This window comes from Kwoniella europaea, chromosome 2 (genome assembly GCF_036810445.1).
Source record: "Kwoniella europaea PYCC6329 chromosome 2, complete sequence".
NCBI lineage: Eukaryota > Fungi > Basidiomycota > Tremellomycetes > Tremellales > Cryptococcaceae > Kwoniella > Kwoniella europaea.
Genome location: NC_089488.1, coordinates 1208988 through 1229795, shown reverse-complemented (window position 1 = coordinate 1229795; position 20808 = coordinate 1208988). Strand labels below are relative to the sequence as shown.

General features: G+C 44.5%; 8 protein-coding genes across 8 annotated transcripts; 4 read left to right on the top strand and 4 right to left on the bottom strand.

The window, feature by feature from the left end:
* Nucleotides 1–551: 551 nt before the first annotated feature.
* On the bottom strand, nt 552–4748 carry V865_006786 (uncharacterized protein; the record flags this gene model as incomplete). Its single annotated transcript, XM_066230543.1, has 4 exons — nt 552–1812; nt 1877–2576; nt 2633–2845; nt 2906–4748. 4 exons carry the CDS (start codon nt 4746–4748, stop codon nt 552–554), a joined length of 4017 nt encoding a protein of 1338 aa, XP_066086640.1.
* A 2764-nt stretch (nt 4749–7512) lies between these two features.
* V865_006785 (uncharacterized protein) lies at nt 7513–10211 on the top strand (the record flags this gene model as incomplete). Its single annotated transcript, XM_066230542.1, has 6 exons — nt 7513–7549; nt 7608–7933; nt 8015–8122; nt 8190–8381; nt 8443–8796; nt 8880–10211. 6 exons carry the CDS (start codon nt 7513–7515, stop codon nt 10209–10211), a joined length of 2349 nt encoding a protein of 782 aa, XP_066086639.1.
* A 531-nt stretch (nt 10212–10742) lies between these two features.
* Nucleotides 10743–13504, bottom strand: V865_006784 (uncharacterized protein; the record flags this gene model as incomplete). Its single annotated transcript, XM_066230541.1, has 7 exons — nt 10743–10957; nt 11048–11210; nt 11338–11616; nt 11795–12018; nt 12176–12433; nt 12538–12848; nt 12930–13504. 7 exons carry the CDS (start codon nt 13502–13504, stop codon nt 10743–10745), a joined length of 2025 nt encoding a protein of 674 aa, XP_066086638.1.
* A 1443-nt stretch (nt 13505–14947) lies between these two features.
* On the top strand, nt 14948–15514 carry V865_006783 (uncharacterized protein; the record flags this gene model as incomplete). Its single annotated transcript, XM_066230540.1, has 1 exon — nt 14948–15514. One exon carries the CDS (start codon nt 14948–14950, stop codon nt 15512–15514), a length of 567 nt encoding a protein of 188 aa, XP_066086637.1.
* A 113-nt stretch (nt 15515–15627) lies between these two features.
* Nucleotides 15628–16169, top strand: V865_006782 (uncharacterized protein; the record flags this gene model as incomplete). Its single annotated transcript, XM_066230539.1, has 2 exons — nt 15628–16081; nt 16132–16169. 2 exons carry the CDS (start codon nt 15628–15630, stop codon nt 16167–16169), a joined length of 492 nt encoding a protein of 163 aa, XP_066086636.1.
* A 119-nt stretch (nt 16170–16288) lies between these two features.
* V865_006781 (uncharacterized protein) lies at nt 16289–16831 on the bottom strand (the record flags this gene model as incomplete). The annotated part of the gene is made up of 1 exon (XM_066230538.1): nt 16289–16831. The coding sequence occupies one exon, from the start codon at nt 16829–16831 to the stop codon at nt 16289–16291; it is 543 nt and encodes a 180-aa protein (XP_066086635.1).
* Nucleotides 16832–16890: 59 nt separating this feature from the next.
* On the bottom strand, nt 16891–17442 carry V865_006780 (uncharacterized protein; the record flags this gene model as incomplete). The annotated part of the gene is made up of 1 exon (XM_066230537.1): nt 16891–17442. The coding sequence occupies one exon, from the start codon at nt 17440–17442 to the stop codon at nt 16891–16893; it is 552 nt and encodes a 183-aa protein (XP_066086634.1).
* A 1385-nt stretch (nt 17443–18827) lies between these two features.
* Nucleotides 18828–19112, top strand: V865_006779 (uncharacterized protein; the record flags this gene model as incomplete). Its single annotated transcript, XM_066230536.1, has 1 exon — nt 18828–19112. The coding sequence occupies one exon, from the start codon at nt 18828–18830 to the stop codon at nt 19110–19112; it is 285 nt and encodes a 94-aa protein (XP_066086633.1).
* Nucleotides 19113–20808: the final 1696 nt, after the last annotated feature.

Sequence of the window (20808 nt, the reverse complement as noted above, 5' to 3'; positions counted from 1 at the left end):
CAAATTTGTTTCTTTTTTTTGGGCATGTCCAATAGAAATTTGGATCAAGATTACTTGGCGTGTGCGGGTGCTGATTTATACTTTACGTGTATTCTTCGAGCACACTCGAGGTCAGCTGGTCTTCGTATGCCCAGAAGATACTGTACGATTTCGTGGTTTACGGTACGCGAAGTCAAACAAAAGAAAGGATCGCTATCTTACAGTAGATTGGGCAACACAGAGGCGCTTTCGTCAAAGGTCTGACAAGTCTCCATCAAAAAATGGAGGATACGCGGTATCGTCATCAATATTACTTCCTGCAACGTACAGTACGTAGAATCTGTTGAAAGTAATCGAGTATGTATTGTGCATGTGCATGACAAGATATTCTACTGTTACATTAAGAACAGTACAACAAGCAAAAGGATCTATGCGATGACGAGCTAACGAATAGAAGTACAGTCTTCACACACAATGATGTATGTTTGTGTACGATTTTGTAAGATGAAGAATCAAAGGAAGAAAGATGTTATGATAAATACTATAGGTCCGCTGAAGTGATACATTATGAACTACGCCTCAGCTCTCAATTTCATTCTTAGAAGATGTAAGAGCCAATCTGCTTCCCAAACTGCCACCCCCGCAGACGAACTCTTGAAATCATCCTGATGACCTGCATTCATCCCATATCCATAAGTCGAGGGTGAAGTCGATTCTCCACTGATCGAATTATACCTTGATGATCTGGCCAGAGAAGATTTCCTAGCATGTCCATGCCCAAGTCCAGTGCCATGACCAAGGATTGAATGGGGAGGTCGAGAAGGAGAGTGATCTTCCGATTTAGGAGGGAATGTAAAATCGTTAAACATCCCTTCGGTCGGCTCTTGTTGGATAGATGAATTAGGTGGTTGTTGATCTTTTTCTTTCTCTTTATCTTTGTTAGGGAAATCAAATTGAACTTTTGATGGTCTTCTACCACCTGGTAAAGGAGTATCGTTCGAGGAAGTATCGGCAGTATAGAGTTGATCCATCTTTGCCGCAGCTGCAATCTTAGGACCCATCACACAAGCGTTTTGAGCTCTAAATAAAGAGAAAGGTAACCATTTATCCGTAAATGTGTTGACTGCCGCATCGTAGTTGGCATAGAATATAATGGCGTATGGAGGGATGTAAGAGCTGATCGTCCGTTTCGAACCTCCCGGTGTGAGTGGTATTAACATCGGATGGAGGGTAAGTCGAGGTAAGATATGCGACATGTCTTCCGAAGTTAAGATCCCATCTAACATCGGTACGATCGCTCTTTCCAACTCGACCATCAAGGCTGTTACTCTCTTGGATAGTAAGCTGTTGGTATCCGAAGTCATGTTTCGAGTCATTATCGATAAGATCGTCATTCCCTCTAACAAAGCCAAAGCTTCACCTATCTCTTCTACCGTACCGCTCAATTCGTTCTCGTCATTGTTTGGTACACCGAGAGCGCACACCTCTCTCATTGGCAACTGCGATCTCATATCTTTCTCTAAGAGGATTCGTAAACCATCGAAAGGAGTAGCTTGGACTACTGCTACTCCGGCATAGAGTTTACCAGGTTGTAAGCGAGATTGTAAGGTCGAATCGCAAAAGGTACGCATATCATCTAGAAGGGGCATGGTATGGTCGAATGGTACAGAAAGCGTCTTGTGTAACGCAGTAGCCACAGCTTGAGGGTCGGCAAAGATGAAATGCCTAGCTTCGAGGTCTGCCCTTTCGGCTGCAGAGGCCACTCGTCGAACAAGGAAGATCAGTTGTCCTTTCGAAACGGTATCGTTACTGTTATTGAGCTTGACCCATCCACTAACAGGATCAGGAAGGATTTTATCAGCCAGAAATCTGACGGCAATTCGCATAGACGACTTACGTAGTGAGAATTTGATCATACAATACACCCAATCTCGATATACCATCTGTCTGACCCAATAACCTTACAGCGAGTTGACAAGAAGAGATCGTAAATCTTTCCAGGAACTTGGTTATACTAAGTGGTGGTCTACTTCCGGTGGTTCCAGTGGTAGTATTGGTAGTGAGCATCGAGCCTCTTCTAATATCCGCAAAGGTAGCTTGTAGGATCGATTCGTTGGCTTGTGTCCTCGCATCAGTGATAGAGGAAGTAGCAGTGGCGGATGCTGGAGCCAAAGAGGGGTTTTTCCATGTCCAGGAGAGTTTCAAAGCAGATACGAAAGCGTCGTGACCCGTGGTCAAGTCCATTCCTAAAACTGTTGAATCACTGGATACAGAATGAATGATCGATTTTTTGGTATCAGGTAAATCTCCACCGGTGAGAGAAGCGATATCGCACATGGGTAACATCCCATCAATGGAATTGACCAAGACTCTATCTCGATCATCCAGTAAGACAGCAGCTACGACAACTCTTCTTCTCCTGGCTCTCTCTCGACGGATGTTGAGCGAATGAAGGAGGAAGAAGACCGCACATGCTATACAAGCTGAGAAGGCTAGTGCCGCGACGATGCCGGTGATGACCACGTTGGTACCAGTGAGTTTGTTGTGTTTACTGATAGCTCGAGAAGCTGGCCAGGCGTATGTGGTGCCCATCATACCTGATAATCAAGATCAGTTCAGGAAATTGACTAGATATCAAGAGAAGAAGACTTACCGCAGAAGTGCATACATGTAACTGCGATCGCTAAGATCAAGGCAACACAGATCTTGGATAACCAGGTGTGTTTCAATTTCGGTCGAAGCATTATGAACATGATGTATAATGCGATGATAACGGCACCGCAGGCGATGATGACTGAACCGACCACATAGGCAGGATGATACGCTATATATGGCAAGCCAGTGATGGAAGCTTGGCCGATATAGTCTGGATTCAAGAATGGGTCAGCTCGATTGGCACGGAATGTGATGAAGGAGATGTACTCACGCATTCCAACCACTCCAAACCCAGCTATCGTGCCAGTGACGAAGATCTTGAAGATCTCAGTAGGAGTTACCACATCGAATCCCAAGAACATTCCCAATCTCGTCAATCTAGTACTTCGAGCGATCAATCGTACCTTCCTCCGACTATTACGATCCACGGTATTCTCAGATTTACCTGTATATGAACTCAGCCGAGCAGTAATGGTAGGTGGGGATGCTGATTTATGCGATTTCTTTTCCCCGTTTGACGAGATGATCGATCCTACGGATCCAGAAGAGGAAGGTTCGACGTCACCCTCTGGAAGCGATTGGATACGTGCGAGTGTAGTTGACGGTCCACCCCACGATGGTCGATCACGATGAGTGACCATGACATTGGCAGGAAGTGAAGCTCTTCGACGTTCAGGTTGATAAATCGGTTCAGTCTCTCCAAACGTCGGTGAAGGTGTTCTGCCAATTCCACCAGGTGGTGGTGAGATGAGGTTGGTAGAGGAGGTATAGTCAGATTCGATCTTTGGTGGGAAGTTGAACCCTGGAGTGAACACGTCGGGGGAAGGTAGAGGGATGGGTTGTGATGAGGCGACAGAGGATCTTCTTGATGAAGGGGCGTAAATGACTGGAAGGGGAGTGATGGAGTGATGACTGGTCGCGATCGAACCCTGCTGAGAAGCTCTTGTACTAGTTGGTGTAGAAGCTCCTGCTCTTCTTTCCAATTCTTGTCTGACTGCACCTTTTCCCAAACGGAAATCTAATTCTTGCAAGGCATCATCATCGCCAAACATCCTTTCCGTATCACCTTCAACGGGTGTATACATCCCTTGAACTTCATCTTTCCAATCGGTATGTTTCCCTTCTCCCTTACCCTTCGAGTTTCTTCTCCCTCCGCTTTCCAGACCTTCCAAATCCATCAAAGACCACTTGGCAGCATGTGAAGCATGAGCGAATAACGCCCCAACACCTAACGTTCCTCTTCGTAGCACTTTCTTATGTGACTTCTTCCATTTACCATAATCATCTGCAGCTTCCATCTTCGATGGGCTCCCCCGTCTACCATCTAATTTATTTTTCCTCTGACCGGGCCATACGAGCCAATCACGAAGTTGAGTGCCCATAACGAAGAAAGCAGTGGTCATGGCCAGACACGATACCACGAGTGATAAGATGGTAAAGCCAGGATCGTAACTGAGGTATAATGCTGGATAAGATTTCTCATCCATCATTGGGTGATGTAATGAAAGTGCGTTGTTAAAGACAAAGTGCATAGCGAATGTCGATACCGCTCCGAAGCAGAATCCAGCTGATGCCAGTAATAGTTGATTCCTCCATCCACTGTTTGTCGTACGTCTGATGAGCAGTTCTAAAGTACACAACGATCCTACAAACGCGATCGCGTAGGACAAGACTATGAATCCGGCATGGAAATGTTGTCTCAGTTCTACATATCCTTCAGGTAATCTCCAAGTCTCTGATATCGCATCGAAATTTGCTATAGCCAATATTGGTTGATCATCTCGACGGCTCAAGTGAGAAAGAACCCAATGACCAGCGGACGACAGGTGTAATGATTGATTGAAATGGGATGTTACCTGGTCGAGCTGCAGCTCATCACAAGGTGGTATGGGTAGAGTGGAGCGATGCCGTTGTTTGGAGCGAGGTAAGGGGTTTGCCGCTGAGAGTATAGGGAATAAGAGGGTAAGAAGGAAATAGATGGTGCGATTGGCGAGACGACGTCGTAAGGATCTGGATGACGGACGTGTAGAAGGTGATGGTTTGTCGGGGAGAGGGATAGAAGAAAGAGTATGTCGAGATGACGAAGCTACCCCGTTTGGTGAGGTGTCGTCCATGTTGATATGTGTGGAGTATGATTCGAGTAAAAAAGAGGATGATGAAGCTGGAGATGAGAATAAGGAGGATGGAGTTGATGAGGATCTAGGTGACGGTGAAGGGGATCGCCTCCTCACATGGGACAAAAGGTATGAATGGGTGGAATTTGACCTGACAAGTCTTGGTTGTACTAGCATACTTTGTTGCTCTTGATTGATTCCAGCAAACTCTGTTCAAGGCCAACAAGCGATGGAAGAGATCTGACTGGTTCAGATTGAAATCATTTGTTGATGAGATCGAGTTACCACATGGGTTGTTGTGGTTGTCCAAGTGCCATCTGTTTCAGATGTATATGATCTATGGGGGTGAAGCACTGATGAGATAATGAACTGGTTAATTAAGACTGAATTTGTGTTTGGGTCTGATGGTGAATGATGGTGATGAGTAAGATAAATATCAATGCGTCGATGAAAGATCAGATGTTGCTATGGAATGGGTTACAAACCACTCTTGTTCAGCATACATGATCCAATTAATCGTGCTCGTCCTCGTGTTATGCTCCTCTCACCTCACACAGTATCACTCTGCAACTCATAAGGTTGTCCTGGATGCAGGTGGTGAAGAGCCAGGGGAAGAGGTAAGAGAGGGAGCGGTAAGGGGGGATATGCTCAAAGGTAAAACACCCTGCTTCCCTGGAAAAAAACAAACCGATCGCTTTTTTTACCCTTGATTCTGATTAATTAAACCAAAAATCATCTCATCTCACTCCTCACATCTCACATCTCCCATCTCCCATCTCCCAGACCAGATCCCCTCCGCTTCCTTCGGTGAGTGGGACCTGGACCTCCTCATAACTTACTTGAGATCATTCATTTGCCGCTTTCCGCTTTCATTCAGCGAACACTCTTTCACGTGGTGATGGTGGTGGTAGGTAACCAAAGCTGCCATTCCACTCGGGGTGGTGAGACAACATGACATACAAAGAGGCTTTCGCTGGGATCAATGTGGAAAAAGGCGTTTCATCGTCATCCCCCTCCTCTCTCCTGAGCATACAAAGAAGGTGGGGCGGCTATAAATATCTGGACTGCTATGTGCAAGTCATGTGATTGATAGTGCCGGTACCAGTACTATTGCAAGTACGTGTATCATACATTCTTTATGGTGACACTTCATCTGCTGTGACTGGTATATACTGCAATCAGATGAGACAGACGCCGACATTCCTTTCCGAGTCTGACTTATAGGACCAAACACGTTACTCAGTGCTGAATGAGGCAAACAAACCCAATACGCACTGGATACTCGGATTATCTTCGAGTTACTCACTCACGTATCAAAATTACGTGTTATATTCATATTGTCTTATTCGCTTCCCGTCTTATCCGAACTCTTGTTTTGTTTGGTTTTGTTGATGCGAATATACAGTAACGCAAATTGCTTGTCGATCATCAAGTGATCCCTAGAGATCATATATGAATATACAACAATAGTAATATGCAGGCAAGTCCTCTGAGAGTAACGTATGAGCTGAAAGGTCATGCAAGATACATACCTACTGTATACGATACGTCGTGAGGCGAGTTTTGACAGATTCGAATCAAGCCCAATTCCCCCTTTTAGATGCATAACGTTATCTCTAACTGGTCCTCTCTTTACTTATGTGGCAAATAACCAAAACTGCGAGATCCCTTTTGGGAGATATATAACCGGATGATGGATGAGCTTGTAACTGACGATCAAACACCTCTCAACTTCATTCATGCAGTGGATTGTTCGGTTCAGGATACATAGAAACTAGATCAGACGTCCGAACGCGCAGTGATCAGTGAGGATCTACATGAATATGATTGAACCACTGTGCTGGAATTGCCATCTGTTCAGAAGGTAAGCGAATTGCCCTGAACTAGCAATCAGAGAGAAAGGGCAGTTGTACATGTTTATCGTAATGCAGATCCGTCAAGAAATATACAAGTTTTGTTTGGATATACAGTACTGCTAGGCGGCATGATGGGCTTGCTCATTCAGTATACTTTTAGCTAACGCTTGACACGATCAAGTGAGACGAAACTGAGTGAAGGGGTGATCAGAAATGCAAAGCTCACTGACAGATCTAGGGTGAACTTCCGGACCATTAGACTGCCGCAGATGTCGACTGATCAACAGCCAAGTATATGAGTCTGTAAATACCCCTCAAAATACCCTCAGCATGAATTCTTTTCGTTTGAATGGGTGTCATTCATCGTGTTATTTCACTATGTCTGGCTCTGCACCATTACTTCCTTGACAGTTCATGCTTAGAAAAGCTTGCCAGGTCTCGACTCGCTCTCTGACGCCACATATACACTGCACAATTCCGATATTCGTTCGACGGGCGTTGTGCGATAGTGGTTATTCGGCGGGTCTAGAATTGTTCTTGGATAGATTTTTCTTTTCTCGACGTTCGCAAGATAACCCGTGCCGTCAGGCTCGCATGTTCGAATCATGCCAACGTCGCAGATGGTCTTCTTTTTGGTTTCTATGCTTTCCTGCATCAAAAGTCGTCGATTTGATTGAAGGAAATTGAAGTTTTGATTTGAAGAAATTGAAGTTGGGGGATGATTGTGAAGCAGATATGGTCGCTTGAAGATCGTGTGAGGTGAAGTGCCACTCGCACTCGTATGCAGTGAGTGACTAGCCAGCCGGTGGAGGTTTAACCGGACTGATCACACCCAAATCCAACTTCCGCTTGTTATTTTGCTCTTCTCTCTTCTCTTCATGTCCAGTGCGAGACAGATAAAGTACGCCATGCCCCGTAAGCAGGCTGTAAATCAGGCCATCTACCGTGAGCTAGGGTCTCATTCTTTGCGGTGAGCTAGATTGAGCTGATCATCTACTTCCAGTGGACGAAGCAGAAGGATTCATCCTCGAACACGCCCTTTTCTCCCCTCCTCGAACATGGCCTCCTCTCCCGCTTGAACCGCAGGAAGTGAGACTGGCCAACAGTCGGAAAAAGATGGACTGGGAGGAAGAAGTTAGAGCCCATCCTGATGAGCCTATCGATATACCCATTCCGACTCGTAAACGTAGCACGACGCATAAGGAAAGAGCACTCGACGAAGATGAACATGAAGATGAAGATGGTGATTCCAACAAGGAAAGATGTGTGATTTGCTTGATGGAGCTGAAAGATAGGACAATAGTCGGGATGTGCGGGCATGAATTCTGCGTGAGTACAGCTAACTCACCATCTCTCAGGAGAAGGATCTGTATGGCTGATTTGGATGTTGGATAATAACCATATGATCAGTTCGAATGTATAGGGGTATGGGCAAATCAGAGTAGAAGATGTCCTTTATGTTCAGCGGATATGGCTCCTTTCCTCTTACATGATCTGGACGCTAGTACACCTACTAAGGTGAGCTGACTAATTCCGATACCAGCGCATGTCCCCATAATAGTAGCTAACATGAAAATATGGATAGTTCTACCTACCCCCTTTACCTTCTCGCAAATTCCCTTCTGCATCTCTACCTGGACCGTCTCGAGCTCGACTACCCGAGATCATACGGCGGGAGAGAATCGACGAAAGAGATATCGAGCCGGAAGAACCAGACGAACTGGATATACAGGTGGAAAGGAGGAGGGAGATCTATCGTTATGGACTGTATGTGAAGGTGAGTGGAACAATGAGTCACAACAACAATCGCGTATCATGGCTTATTTGCTTATGTATAGCACATCGGTTCAAACCCACATACAAAATACCGACCCACCCCTACCCCTCGACAATTCTCTGAAGACCCTTCACTAATTCAAAGGGCAACGGCATTCCTGCGAAGGGAATTGAGAGTATGGCAAAATTTCATCGATGTAGAATTTTTAACAACGTACATCATATCTCTTTTGAAAACTATAGATATCCGTTCAGATCCCGCTATAAGATTATTAGCTGATTATTTAGATTCACCCTCGACCACAAATGAGAACCGACCTTCTCATACCACTGTCGCTGAACATTTCTCACATGAGTTATATAGTTTCTTGAGATCTCCTTTTAAGGAGTTGAGGAAATGGGATGAGGCTATACAGGTGAGTATACCAAAAGCTGATCGCTATGTGGTTCTGAATTTATGTCGCGGATTAGCTTACCTTGTATGCTATTGAGAAAATAGTATGATCCCATACCAACCTCTTCTCCGCGATCACAAAGTTCACAGTCTCCCTCTCCAGTGCAATCATATCACTCAGTATCACTCTCCCCTCGCTCACTTCGATCGGAATCACCCTCATCATCGCCTGATCGACGCGGGCGCAACTGGAATCGAAGAGACGTATTCGTACCCTCAATATCACCAGATGCCAAGCGATGGGATGAGAATGACACATGGTTAGATCCGGAATATGCAGCCTGGACAGAAGAAGAGAAAAGACGAGAGGAAGATAGGAGGGAAAGGAAGAGATTGAAAAGATCAAGTAGGCGTGAATCGCAACTACAGCTGGAAAGTAAACCCATGAGAGCATGGGGAGAAGGAGAAACAAGGAAGGAAAGAGTGGAATTACTACCTGAACCTCCAGAACCACCTTCAAGAATAAACGTGGACGGTGAAGAAGAGGAAGAGGTGAAACCGAGCGTTGAGTTGACGATTAAAGGCGCTGCTAGACCCACCTCAACATCGATGACTACAACAGCTCCTAGCGAACCTGCTGCTCGAAGGAGATTGATCGAGAAACTTAACAAGGAGAAAGCCAATGGACTATCACAGACACAGACTATTACCGAGGTTGGTACATCACGTACCACCAAGATGACATTGGAAGAGATGAAAGAGAAATTATTGAGATTGAAGTCTGAGAGTGCGGCTCAATCGTCATCATCAACGTCTTCAACCTACGATAAGACCGCTAGATTAAAAGAGAAATTAGCTAAATTGAAAGCTGAAGCATCGGTCAGCCAGCTTGTATCATCAGCTGAAGAGGATCAAGACCAAGATCAGAATACCCAGATGGAAACCGAGATGGGTAATAACACCTTATTCCCAATCGATCAGAATACGTATAATCATGAAAACAATGACGACCAATATGAGAAGAGTTATGATAATGAGCATATGTCACATGTTAGAAGAAGAAATCGAATGTCAGAAAGTAAAAGACGTGAAACCAGAATCAAAACTCGACTCGAAACTGAACGTATCATCTATGTTAAAAACTCCAACGAATCTAAAGCTCAGGAATTACGACGGAAGATCTTAGAGAATAAAGCCAGACGGGAAAGGGAACAGATGGAAAGTAATTATGGGGGTATTAAGGATGACAAGATCCTTTCGTCCATGGATGTGGAAGAAAGGAAGAAGGAAGTGAGAAGGAGGTTGATGAGGTTGAAGATGCTTGGAGCGGAGACCGAGCAGGAGAGGAGAGCGAGAGTTCTTAAGGAGAGGTTGATGGAGAAGAAGAGAAAGAGCAGTCTGTTAAATGGGGTTGTCGATGTTGGTGTTGGTTTGTAGATTACTTGGTGGGCTATAGGTGGATTGTGCTAGGTGGTTGTTTGTTATTTGTTATATGTTGACGACGAAGTATGAAGCATGAACTGATATATCATGTCATGTCATCAAAGGGTAAGTATGGCCATACGGCCATACGGTATAACTTGAATGTCCATTCATCAAGTCGAACCATGCGAAATGAGACTCCTTGCTATGCTGATTCTGCCATTTGCATGTGAGATATGGAATATGTGATATGTTATACAGAACAGTACACTGATCAGACTTTATTTAGGTTGATAAGCTAACCTACTTCAACCCATCTCCTTCTTCCGTTGATATGTGATAATAATAATAATAATGTTTTATGACGACGATTCTGATGTTTTCGACCCATGTTCGACATATCAACACACAAATGTTTAATGGACATGAATTGTATACTATCGAGATTTAAGTATCTAGTCTATTCCGTCTGTATGTGTCTGTCCATTCTGGCCACACTCTCCGACGATCCATTCCATATATTCATATACACCAGGTCTACCGGATCTACACTCCCAATCTTCTCTTACAATCCTCATACACTATCCAACTGACTCCCACTGCAGGTCCAACTTTCAATATACTAGGTAATAAACCCTTATACATCCCTCTCCAACCTTCGTTTTTCAGTGTCTGCTGAGCGACGTCCAAGAATCCTTTGTACTGCTGTGGATGACCTGAGGAACCTGATGCTTGTAGTCGAGTTCGTAAAAGGTTGATTGCTATATATCAAAGGATGATTAGATTCGTTATTGACGTGTCGGAGATGACGGAGATGAGAAGCATAATAGATATGTTGACTCGAGACTCACGGTAAACACTCGCTGCACCTATACTACCTGACAATGCTCCAAAACTCAAAACTGCAAATACCTCGGGTTCATCTTTACCTGTTGATCTGCAATAAGCAGTCTTCAGAGTTTCGTATGTACCCATGTCGATGGCCGAGTAAGGGAAGACACCAACTAGACCGAGCTGCGAGGAAATAGATTTTGAATCAGCTTCAAGTCGTTATGTACGTTTGGATGGTATGTCCCCAAGTGAAACTAGGGATCCATCTCTTTCCCATCACTCGGGAGGATCCAAATGAGCTGTTACTCACAGTCAATCCCCTATAATAACTCCTAATCCCACCACTCCTCCACATACTTCTCGCGGTATCTCTAACCTGCCTCCAACCCTCGTTCGGCCCCACCTCAGACTGTATCCTAGTTTTGAGCGTCTCGAGCCCATAAATGGCAAATTGAGACGTTATACCTCCAAATCCACCTGCGATGAACCTTGACGAAGATGATAGATCGGCTGGATCAGATACTTTGTCCCAGTACACCGCGAGGAATTTCTTGGATTGTTCGTATGAGACAAATTTGATGGCTGATTCCTGTAATAGTGAATGAATATCAGTAAGTGAACAGGTACAAAATAACATTTCAGACACGATGAGTCTTGGATCCAATCTTATCGATCTGTCGTGGGTCGATGGACAATACGAAATACGATCTGAAATCATGTCCTTTGTGTTGCTTTCCGAGGTGAACCCAATAATAGAGACTACTCACAGGGAAGATCTTGGTAACGTTCAACCCGTTGCCTACCCAAAACGCTTTCAACCCCTTTCCATCTATATATATCCTATTGACCGCCCCCCACAGATTCGTCACCGCTTTTATACCAGCACGAAAGGGATGATTCAGGTGGGCATCCTTATTGAACGCCGAGAAATCATGAGTGGTGATGAGGTAGATTTTCAGTCGATCGAATGGGGCAGTGACGGTACGTGATACTGGAAAGTGAAGAGCAATATTGTTTAGCATTGGGAAATGAATGGAGAAGATGTGCGCATCATTTCCAGCATACACGTCACCTCATCGTTTCTTAGATGGCACAGCTTCATGTACGCAGAACGCTTTAATAATCCAGATAATGACTTTATGACTCACCTGCACCAGCAATCCCACCAGCCAACAAGAACCTCCAAGCTTCACTCCTCTCTTCCACTATTTCCTCCTCCTCAGGCTCGGTTCCAGGTGTATCAGCATACTCTTCGTCGTGGTGGGGTTGAGGAGGATGGAAGAATCCAGCGGCGGTAGACTGCTGTGATGAATTAGGTGTTTTCGGGAAAGATACGCTGATATCCCCTTCTTTATCTACCCGTGCGGCTCCGCGTCCATCCGAAGTGCGTTTCTTCACTTGATAGACTAGTGAAGCAAGGAACAATGTCAGTTCTGTCACTTCCCATGATTAGGATCATCACAGATGCAAAGATGAAGGATCTTGACAGACCCATGAAACTACCACTCACATTTATATATCTCAAAAGGAGTCGCTTTCCTAGGTAACATGATTAAGAAATCCCTAAACTCTGCAAATGTAATATACATATCTCCCGGTTCGGGACTTGAGGGATTCCTCGTTTCCCTCGTCGAAACTCCATTTTCCGCAGGATGAGAAGCGAGGAACTGAACGAGATCCGATGTAGTCGCTGGAGTGACATCCACACCTGAGCGTGATAAGGCTGCTCTCATTTCCGTTGCGTCCAGTCGCCCATCCCCGTTCTTGTCGAGATCTTGGAATATATCCCAGAGCTCTTTCTCTTTGTCCCACAGGAATCGCCTAAAGACCCAAGCATCAATTCAGTTGCTTCTGGCAATCAAGAAGATGATACGTAGGGAAACTAAGAATATCACCACTTACCTGAAATCCTGCCATGCTATACCCTTTCCTTTCAAATTCTTTATCTCCGGTTCCGTCAGATCATCTGCACCTCCCCATAACCTCGCCTCGGGTCTCTCATCGTTACAAGCCTTGACCAGTTCCTCCTGATACAGCTTTCTCAATCTATCTGCTCGTTCGGGCGACAGGGCCGTAAGGGTATCTTGACCTGGTAATTTCATCCTCTTCGTTGGTGTAGGTGAGTCGTCACCGTGCGAAGATGGTATATCAGGTAAATGAGGTAGCGAGTTCCATAACGCTTTCAGTTTAGCGGATCTCACTTGAGGTCCTTCGCTCAACCTGAATTCATTGAGGGTTGGTCGACTAGGCGGTATTATATCTGGCCCGGGAGGTTCACGAAGAGATAAGGGCTGTTGTAAGCCCACTGGTTCTAGGGGATTGACACGAATGGTTGGATCCGCATGAGGTGGTTTGGGTAATAATGGATAATGCGGTTCGGGTTCAGGTGACGTTGATGAAGAGGATGAAGAAGCGAAAGAGGAGGAGGATGAAGAGAAGGAAGACGATGAGGACGAGGAGATTGGTTGATCTGTCATTGTAGTGATGTTGTTATATCTAAGGCAATATGGGAGGTTAACAAAATTTGACATCGTGATCGATGATGCGATGATACATACTGATCAACATGAGTCTGAAGACTAGTTCATAAATAGCTTATGATGGTTTATGGTCTGAGGTTGGTTGATGATACGCCCCTGTCGTGTATCTCAACCTGTATGCCGAGGCGAATACCAAAGACAATCAACGATCGAGATCAAAGTGATGAAGATGTGAGATATACGTACTCGTGATGTAACCAAAGGGGTTGATTCTAATTATTGCGAGGTGGTGTTGCCTTTTGTCTCAGATAGCCGATCAATGGATTGATTATCAAATCGAGATAGACTTGCGAGTGACAAATTGCAACGCGGGATATTTCTGTTGTCTGGATGATGATCGCAATGAACTTCTTCCGCTGATCCGTCAGCTGGTGATTGATGAGGGTATGTTTATGACTATGTATGATATGGTATGGTGTAGTAGCAGGAGTAACAAATTTTGAGCTCTTGATTTGACGTGACCCCATCCACCAAACGAGGAGTGATGCGTAATGAATCAACTTAATGAATTAACCTGCAATCTCATCGGATGTATGCCCCGGAACAACTTTATATGAGAGAACCGCTTAATCCCGAATAAACTATCAACCAGTCTAGTCTATATCGCAGATATCGATTCATGCATCAATGGATATCACACACAGGAAGAAGAATGAGAGAATCTAGCATACAACTCAGTGATAGGACGGCAAGAGAAAAGACCGATTGAGTGCAAATCAGGCTAGACTCGTTCTACATATCAAGATGCGACAACGTCTTATTTGTATCCGTGGTTAAAACTGGTCTTGGAGGAATCGCGCAAGTATACATACAGAGTGCCCAACGCGAAATGATCAGTACACATGAAACTGCATATGCTCTCAGGGTTGATATCCGAATGTCGGACCAGCACAGTCGATTGTTGTTTTGAGACTTGGATGATGGTGAAGACCTCGTGGATGAGCTCGGGAGAGAGTTGTAGACCTGATGGAGTCGTGAGTGTGGCGATCATATCGCACAGCATGAGTATAGCAGCGCGGTCGAACGAAGGTGATGATGGATTAGATCCGACATGATGAATGGCTCTTGGACGCAAAAGAGATGCATGAGCGATACAGAGGATTTTCTCTTCCGTTTGACCGAAGATGGGATCCCTGGGATCTCTGAGTTTGATTGTGTATGAAACAAAGATGGATCGCTTGGATCTCTCCGCTCGGCCCCGTTCCTCAGTTGGAACAGCAATGCCGACGGAGACAGCAGGGCGGTGCGTTCTATTCAACTACATCGCACTCTTAGATTTTCCCATCTCATCTCTTTGCTTTCACTGGTCACCTTTCTTTCTCCCAGCAGGTCACCTCCTAAACCCGTCATTGCGATTCATCAGAGTCTGCAGTAGGGAACATGACCGCCTCGCTCGCCTCCCATGCGGGTATTCAGCTCCCACCCGAACTCTACCTCAACATCATCCAACTTCTCCTTTCCCAAGATCTTCGAAAAAGTGTTGCCGCTCTTCAGAGATGTTCGAAAACCCATTACACCTTTGTCTCACCATACTTGTATCAAACATTTACTCTCAATCCCGAAGCTATTAGAGGAATATTCGCACTTCTCAGAGATTCGACGGACCCCTTACAAGAACGGATGTTAACTATCAATCCAGAGGCACCAATTGGATTCGACGATTCAGATGCTGTTCGATACCTCAAACTTCTGAGCAATGTCAAAAGATTGTTCGTGCCCATCTCGAGACTTTTGCTACTACATGACGAAGAGATAATGAAGTCGCTCTGCAGACGTGCTGGACTCTCAAGTGTTGTGTCTCTTCCTCTTTTCCAGCATGTCGACTACCTATCCTTACACGATGAAGGTGATGTGCCGTACAGGTATGGGCTACGAATGAGGAAAGACGCTATTGAAGAATTGATCGACTTCATTGTCCAAGCTGCAATCCCAAATACCTTTGTCTAAATCTGGATATCAAGGGACCAATAGATGGATCACATAGGCAGATACCAAAATTGTACAGCTCCATGAATAGACTGGAAGAGATTGACATTCATGGGATTTGTCACTATGTTCATATGCCGCCTCTCGGTAAATACCAAATCAAGATTTCCCTCAAGTCCATATCGGCATACGAGGCAGATGAATGGATAGGTTATAGGATGCATACGACTGAAGCCCTAGATAGTTACGGATTCCATCAGTATGAAATATTTTTCTCTTTGTCCGACGAACTGAAAGTAGTTAAAGTAGACCCGAGGGATCAAGCGGTTAGAGAAGCTATCAAGCCTATAAAGATGATCGCTAAAAACAAGGAGCATCTGACGGAGGACGATATCAATCGTTTCCATGAACAGCTTCTTCACCATGCTTTAGAAGAGAGAGGTCAGCATCGACGCTGGACAAATACCGAAAATATAGATCCGAACCAAGAAGCTCTGGCCCGCGAAGACGTAGAAGAAAGGAAGAAGTATGTAGAGTGGGTTGTGCGTGAAGATTGTAAATCCGAGGAGGATTGGAGAGTCTGTTCAAGTGAGCTAATCTTGCAACCCATCAAATTATATATATATGAGTTTGAGCAGGTCACGTTACTGATTCTACATGTCTAGAGCCGATATAAGACTAGCAAGGATCGGTATCAAACACTTCTTTTACTCATAGATGAAACTTGTCGCCAAAACTATCAAAGCGACGAGTTATACATATTTATCGATTTATCGTCTTCCTGTCACTTTAACATCATTTATTTTTCTGCTCATCACCAAAACCTTTGAGCTTTCGTCCATCGACCTCATTGACGAAGACCACCCTCTTCTGCCACTTTTCGATGTTCGCCAATCTGACTTTCTCATCTCGATCCGGATTGTACTTCCACACCGCAGCTTCTCGATCTATCATCTTACCCAATTTCGAAGCGATCAGTGTTAATTGATTTGATCGTGGAGTTCTCAACTTATCGGTATCGGTAGTGGACGTATCTTCATATTCATCCTCTCTTTGTTCGCTTTCCGTGGTGGACTCTTCATCTTCATCTCCATCTTCATCTTGATCTTCTTCCTTCTCCTCTACTGCACCCTCAGGTTCAATCTGTACCAAATCTATCTTTATCCTTTCTACGATTCTAAGAGGTGGGAAATCACTTTGATCGGGATAAGCTTGAAGGTGATGAAAGATGACCTCTGCGAATCTTTCGTCACAATTCCAGCTACATCTTTTCCCATTTTTGATACGTCCATAATGATCTCTAGGTGAACAGAGGTGATCTCTGAATGATACTGTCATTTTGATAGGTGACGGTGGAAGTAGATATGAAGTATGCATATTATGGATGATCAGTCGATTTAGAGTCTTCTTGATCTTTGGAGATCCGATGATCCACGGAAGGGGTAGTATCCACAAGCACTTTTTGTAAGCTCGAAAGTGACGTTCGGAGGTGAGCAGGTTCGCGCGAGCAGGGTGAGGATGTCGTCGAACGATTTAGAGGAGGAGAGGGGTGGACCAATGATGTAGAGATGTTGAAGGTTAGGAAAGATACCAGACGTTTTAGTGGTTTTGATAATATGGGTTACTTCGATAGATATAGGAAGGGTGATAGGCTGTACAGCCATGGCTCTGATACTTGAAAAGATATGTTGGTGTCTGATTTGAACAGATGGTTGATTCTGAGAAATCGATTTGAGAACCCAGTCGACCGATTTATCGTTAAGTGTGAATGATCTGTACAAGTATGGAATGACCCTCTGGCACATCGATGATGAACATTGAGCAACTTTGGCGAGTGATGCGGATTGACCTTGAGCTTCGAGAATCGAGAGGATGTGATCGAATACGTCGAAGGGTAAGCGCTGGTCTGAAGAGGTATTCAGGAAGGTAGTGCCGCAGTGAGTATCCATATTGATGGCAATTATATCGAGGTGATATTTCGTTAGTTTGCACCGTACTGGATGACTCGGCTTTATGGTTGTCGTTGTAGGGTTGTTTGTAGAAGAAGATGAAAGGAAAATGACCAAAAACTCGAGTATGATAGAGTGATGAAGATGTGTGTGAGATTGATGTTCGCATGTCCGCGTACATCTGTGCTAGTTGCAGGGGTCAAAGCGTTGTCGAGGGGTTCGTGCGTAATCCACCCGTAAACCAAGCAACCTCACTCAAATTGGCCGTACTCGAGCTGCCCGCCAAGGAACGTCCACACGAACCGACGTAGATACATATACAAGGATCCCCAGCCGGACTCCAGATTTGACACCTTTTCAGGGCAGAAGACGGATCGAGAGCCAGCCTCAGAAACAGCATGCAACAAGCACCAGCAATGGCACCAAAGACGAGAGTGGCAAATTTCCCTCTTATAGAGGAAAATGTAGGTTTATCCATACTATCTATATCAGTACACCCTACACAGGGATTGGGACATATAGGATCAGCCCTGAACAGACTCGCATGGTCTGAAGGTACTGGAGGACCACATCTTCATAGTCTTCGTCAAGCGAAGAAAGAACGCCCAAAACACATATACAGAAGATCTACATCGGAACGAGGAATCCTTCTTGTCTGGTATTCAGACTTTACGATCCACTGAGACTGATCCTCGAAAGTTTTGGGAGTAGGTTTCATATATCCCAGAGATAAAGAATCAAGTATGTGTCCATGAACGACTTCATAAATGGGATTCCGTCACTCCACTCTCCATCAGTATACAGCCGAAAGGCCTCTAAGGAAGAGCTAAAGGGATTGACCAATGAAGGAACAAGATTGCGTGTGAGCGAGGTGCAGGTAGTCGGCAACAACTCATAGGATCACATATCGAAATTCGACAAGCGGATGGTATGTGAGCATGGCTTCGTTCTGTATACCCCTGATACATACAGTACAAGATACATAGATTCATTCCTAATCACGTGCAAGGCCAATAATCGGCTTTGCAGTCCAATCGGTAATCAAAAAGTCCAGCGTACGCCAAATTATCAGCCAGAGGCATCAGTGCAGATTTGATCCTGGACTGTAAGACTTGAAGAAAGGAAACGCGAAGCCCCGAGAGAGTGGGGCATCATACTCAACGTCATGAAGATTTATGTATTTGTCCTTTGATACATCCTGATGAGGTGTTTCCAGTGGTTTTTCGAGAACCTTTGTACAGCCCAAGTTTCATATCGGAAATCGAATTAGTGGTCGTACATCAAAAAGATTTTCGCCGCTGATAGTGCTTGCTTTTCTTCTCACAAGAAATCATTCACAGTGTATCGATTCTCTTGCTTGCCACTACAGTACCATAAGGTCCAATATGAGCACGACAAGCGAAACCTCTTCTGATAATAGGTCCAAAGCTTCTACCCCTTCTGCGCCTTTTTCAGAGATGAGTCAAATCAACACCGGAAACTCAGGTGAAGCGAACAGCAGACCAGGGACGTGGAGAGCAACGGTAATGGTAACAGGTTATGTGGCTAGACCGTATCTTGGAGGATCTTCTATTGCAGTCGGGGCCGAAGCTAGAGCAGTCACCGAATCTTGGAATGGTGGGAAACCTGATAAGGAAACTGATGTATATATAACAAGACTTCACCCTTAACGAGACTCCACCCTCAACGAGATTTTTCAAAAATCACACCGTAGAGAGGCTTTTTTAAGATTTCTTGGAAGACTCACCATAAATCCATCAAGCCACTTAGATGGCTGAAATTCTTCCAGTAGCCTTAGGCAGAGTTGGTGAAGGTCATATTGAAGGGATTTATTGCATGCATGGTTGTAGCTGCTACAATATTGGAATCATTACAACAAAACGAATTTTCAGTTAATCTCCACCCTATGCATTCTGTCAAGCCACAAAGTGAAGTGGATCAGGGGACATTTGTAGCATGAGTATGCATACCAATTTTGAGACTTCTGGTTGCAATATTGACTGAGATATAAAGTGGTAAAAAATCGCTTCTATGGTGAAAATCTCGTTGAGGGTGGAGTCTCGTTGAGGGTGGAGTCTCGTTAAGGGTGAAGTCTTGTTAGAATGTTTCAAAAGGTTTGTCATCGGTAGTGTCAACCGACATGTACGTCTTCAGCCTGAACTTACAAGGGCTTTTGATCCCATTGAATACCACGAGATTACACATTTCATCGAAAAGGAATTCTTAAGTAGGGTATCGGAAGAAGCTTCTCAGATCTATTCAGATATGTTTCCCCCCTGACAGAGAGACTGGAGAAATACACGGGAAATGCGAATTGAAATGTCTCCCTATTGAGGATTACATCCAAGCTGAACCTCAAATCACGGACTACAAAGCCCATTTTGGTGAAAATGTACCTTACAACAAGGACGAATATCAGAAAGAGATCAGAAGAATGAGTAATGAGAATCGCTTTTACCTCTTCTAGCTAAATTACCTTTTTGTTACTATTCTGTGGATCTACAAGCAGACTTGTACGGATCTGTACAACAATTAGAAGTCCATGCCATGTTCTGCACAGATGCGACTATCTAATGACAAGCTGAGATGCATATGTATGATCTGTCCTCATCGTACTTCACTGCCGTCATTTCAACTTAGATTCATCACTAGGGAAGTCAATCATTACTCTTCGCGAGATACAGTAGACCGACCATCATTCCTAGAATCTCGGTAGATTCTCCAACAGGTATTTTTCGTGAAGTCTGCAGCTTTCTCTTCGAGCCCCCGAGGCTCGAACCAAAGCAGCTTGGACAGAGTCTTTACGTCCTCCAAATGAAACGTATTTGAAGTTCTTCTGGTTTCCTGGATACATCATAGGAGGAACTGGGGATGGGCTGGAATATCTGTTTATTAAGGAGAAATAACGGTCAAAAAGTGCATTGATCATTCATTTCCAATGCGATCCCTCAAAAGTTTGAGGTTCATCCTTTCATAGAACAAAACAAATCAAGGAAAGAAACGACTCTGTACGACGTTCTGGTATGAATGAACAAATTAAGGGAACCAGTCAGAATCAATGGAGCTATAGAATGAATCGTCATCTCTCATAATGCAGATCTCAATGCAACTTTCCCAGCAAGAACATGCAATGTACAAGCAAACGAGCCTTTTTCCATTTCATTCTTCAGCAACAGTCATCCATGATGACAGGTGAACTATCCATAGACACCCGTTAAAATATTTCGTATCTCCAACAAATACCAATCACTCGAGATCCTTGTCCAATACCCCGTGTGGATCATGGCGCCAAATCAGACAAAATCCGGAAAGGTACAACCATACGACTTCTCAAGAGAATGGTAACTCGTATTCACCCAGCCGGTT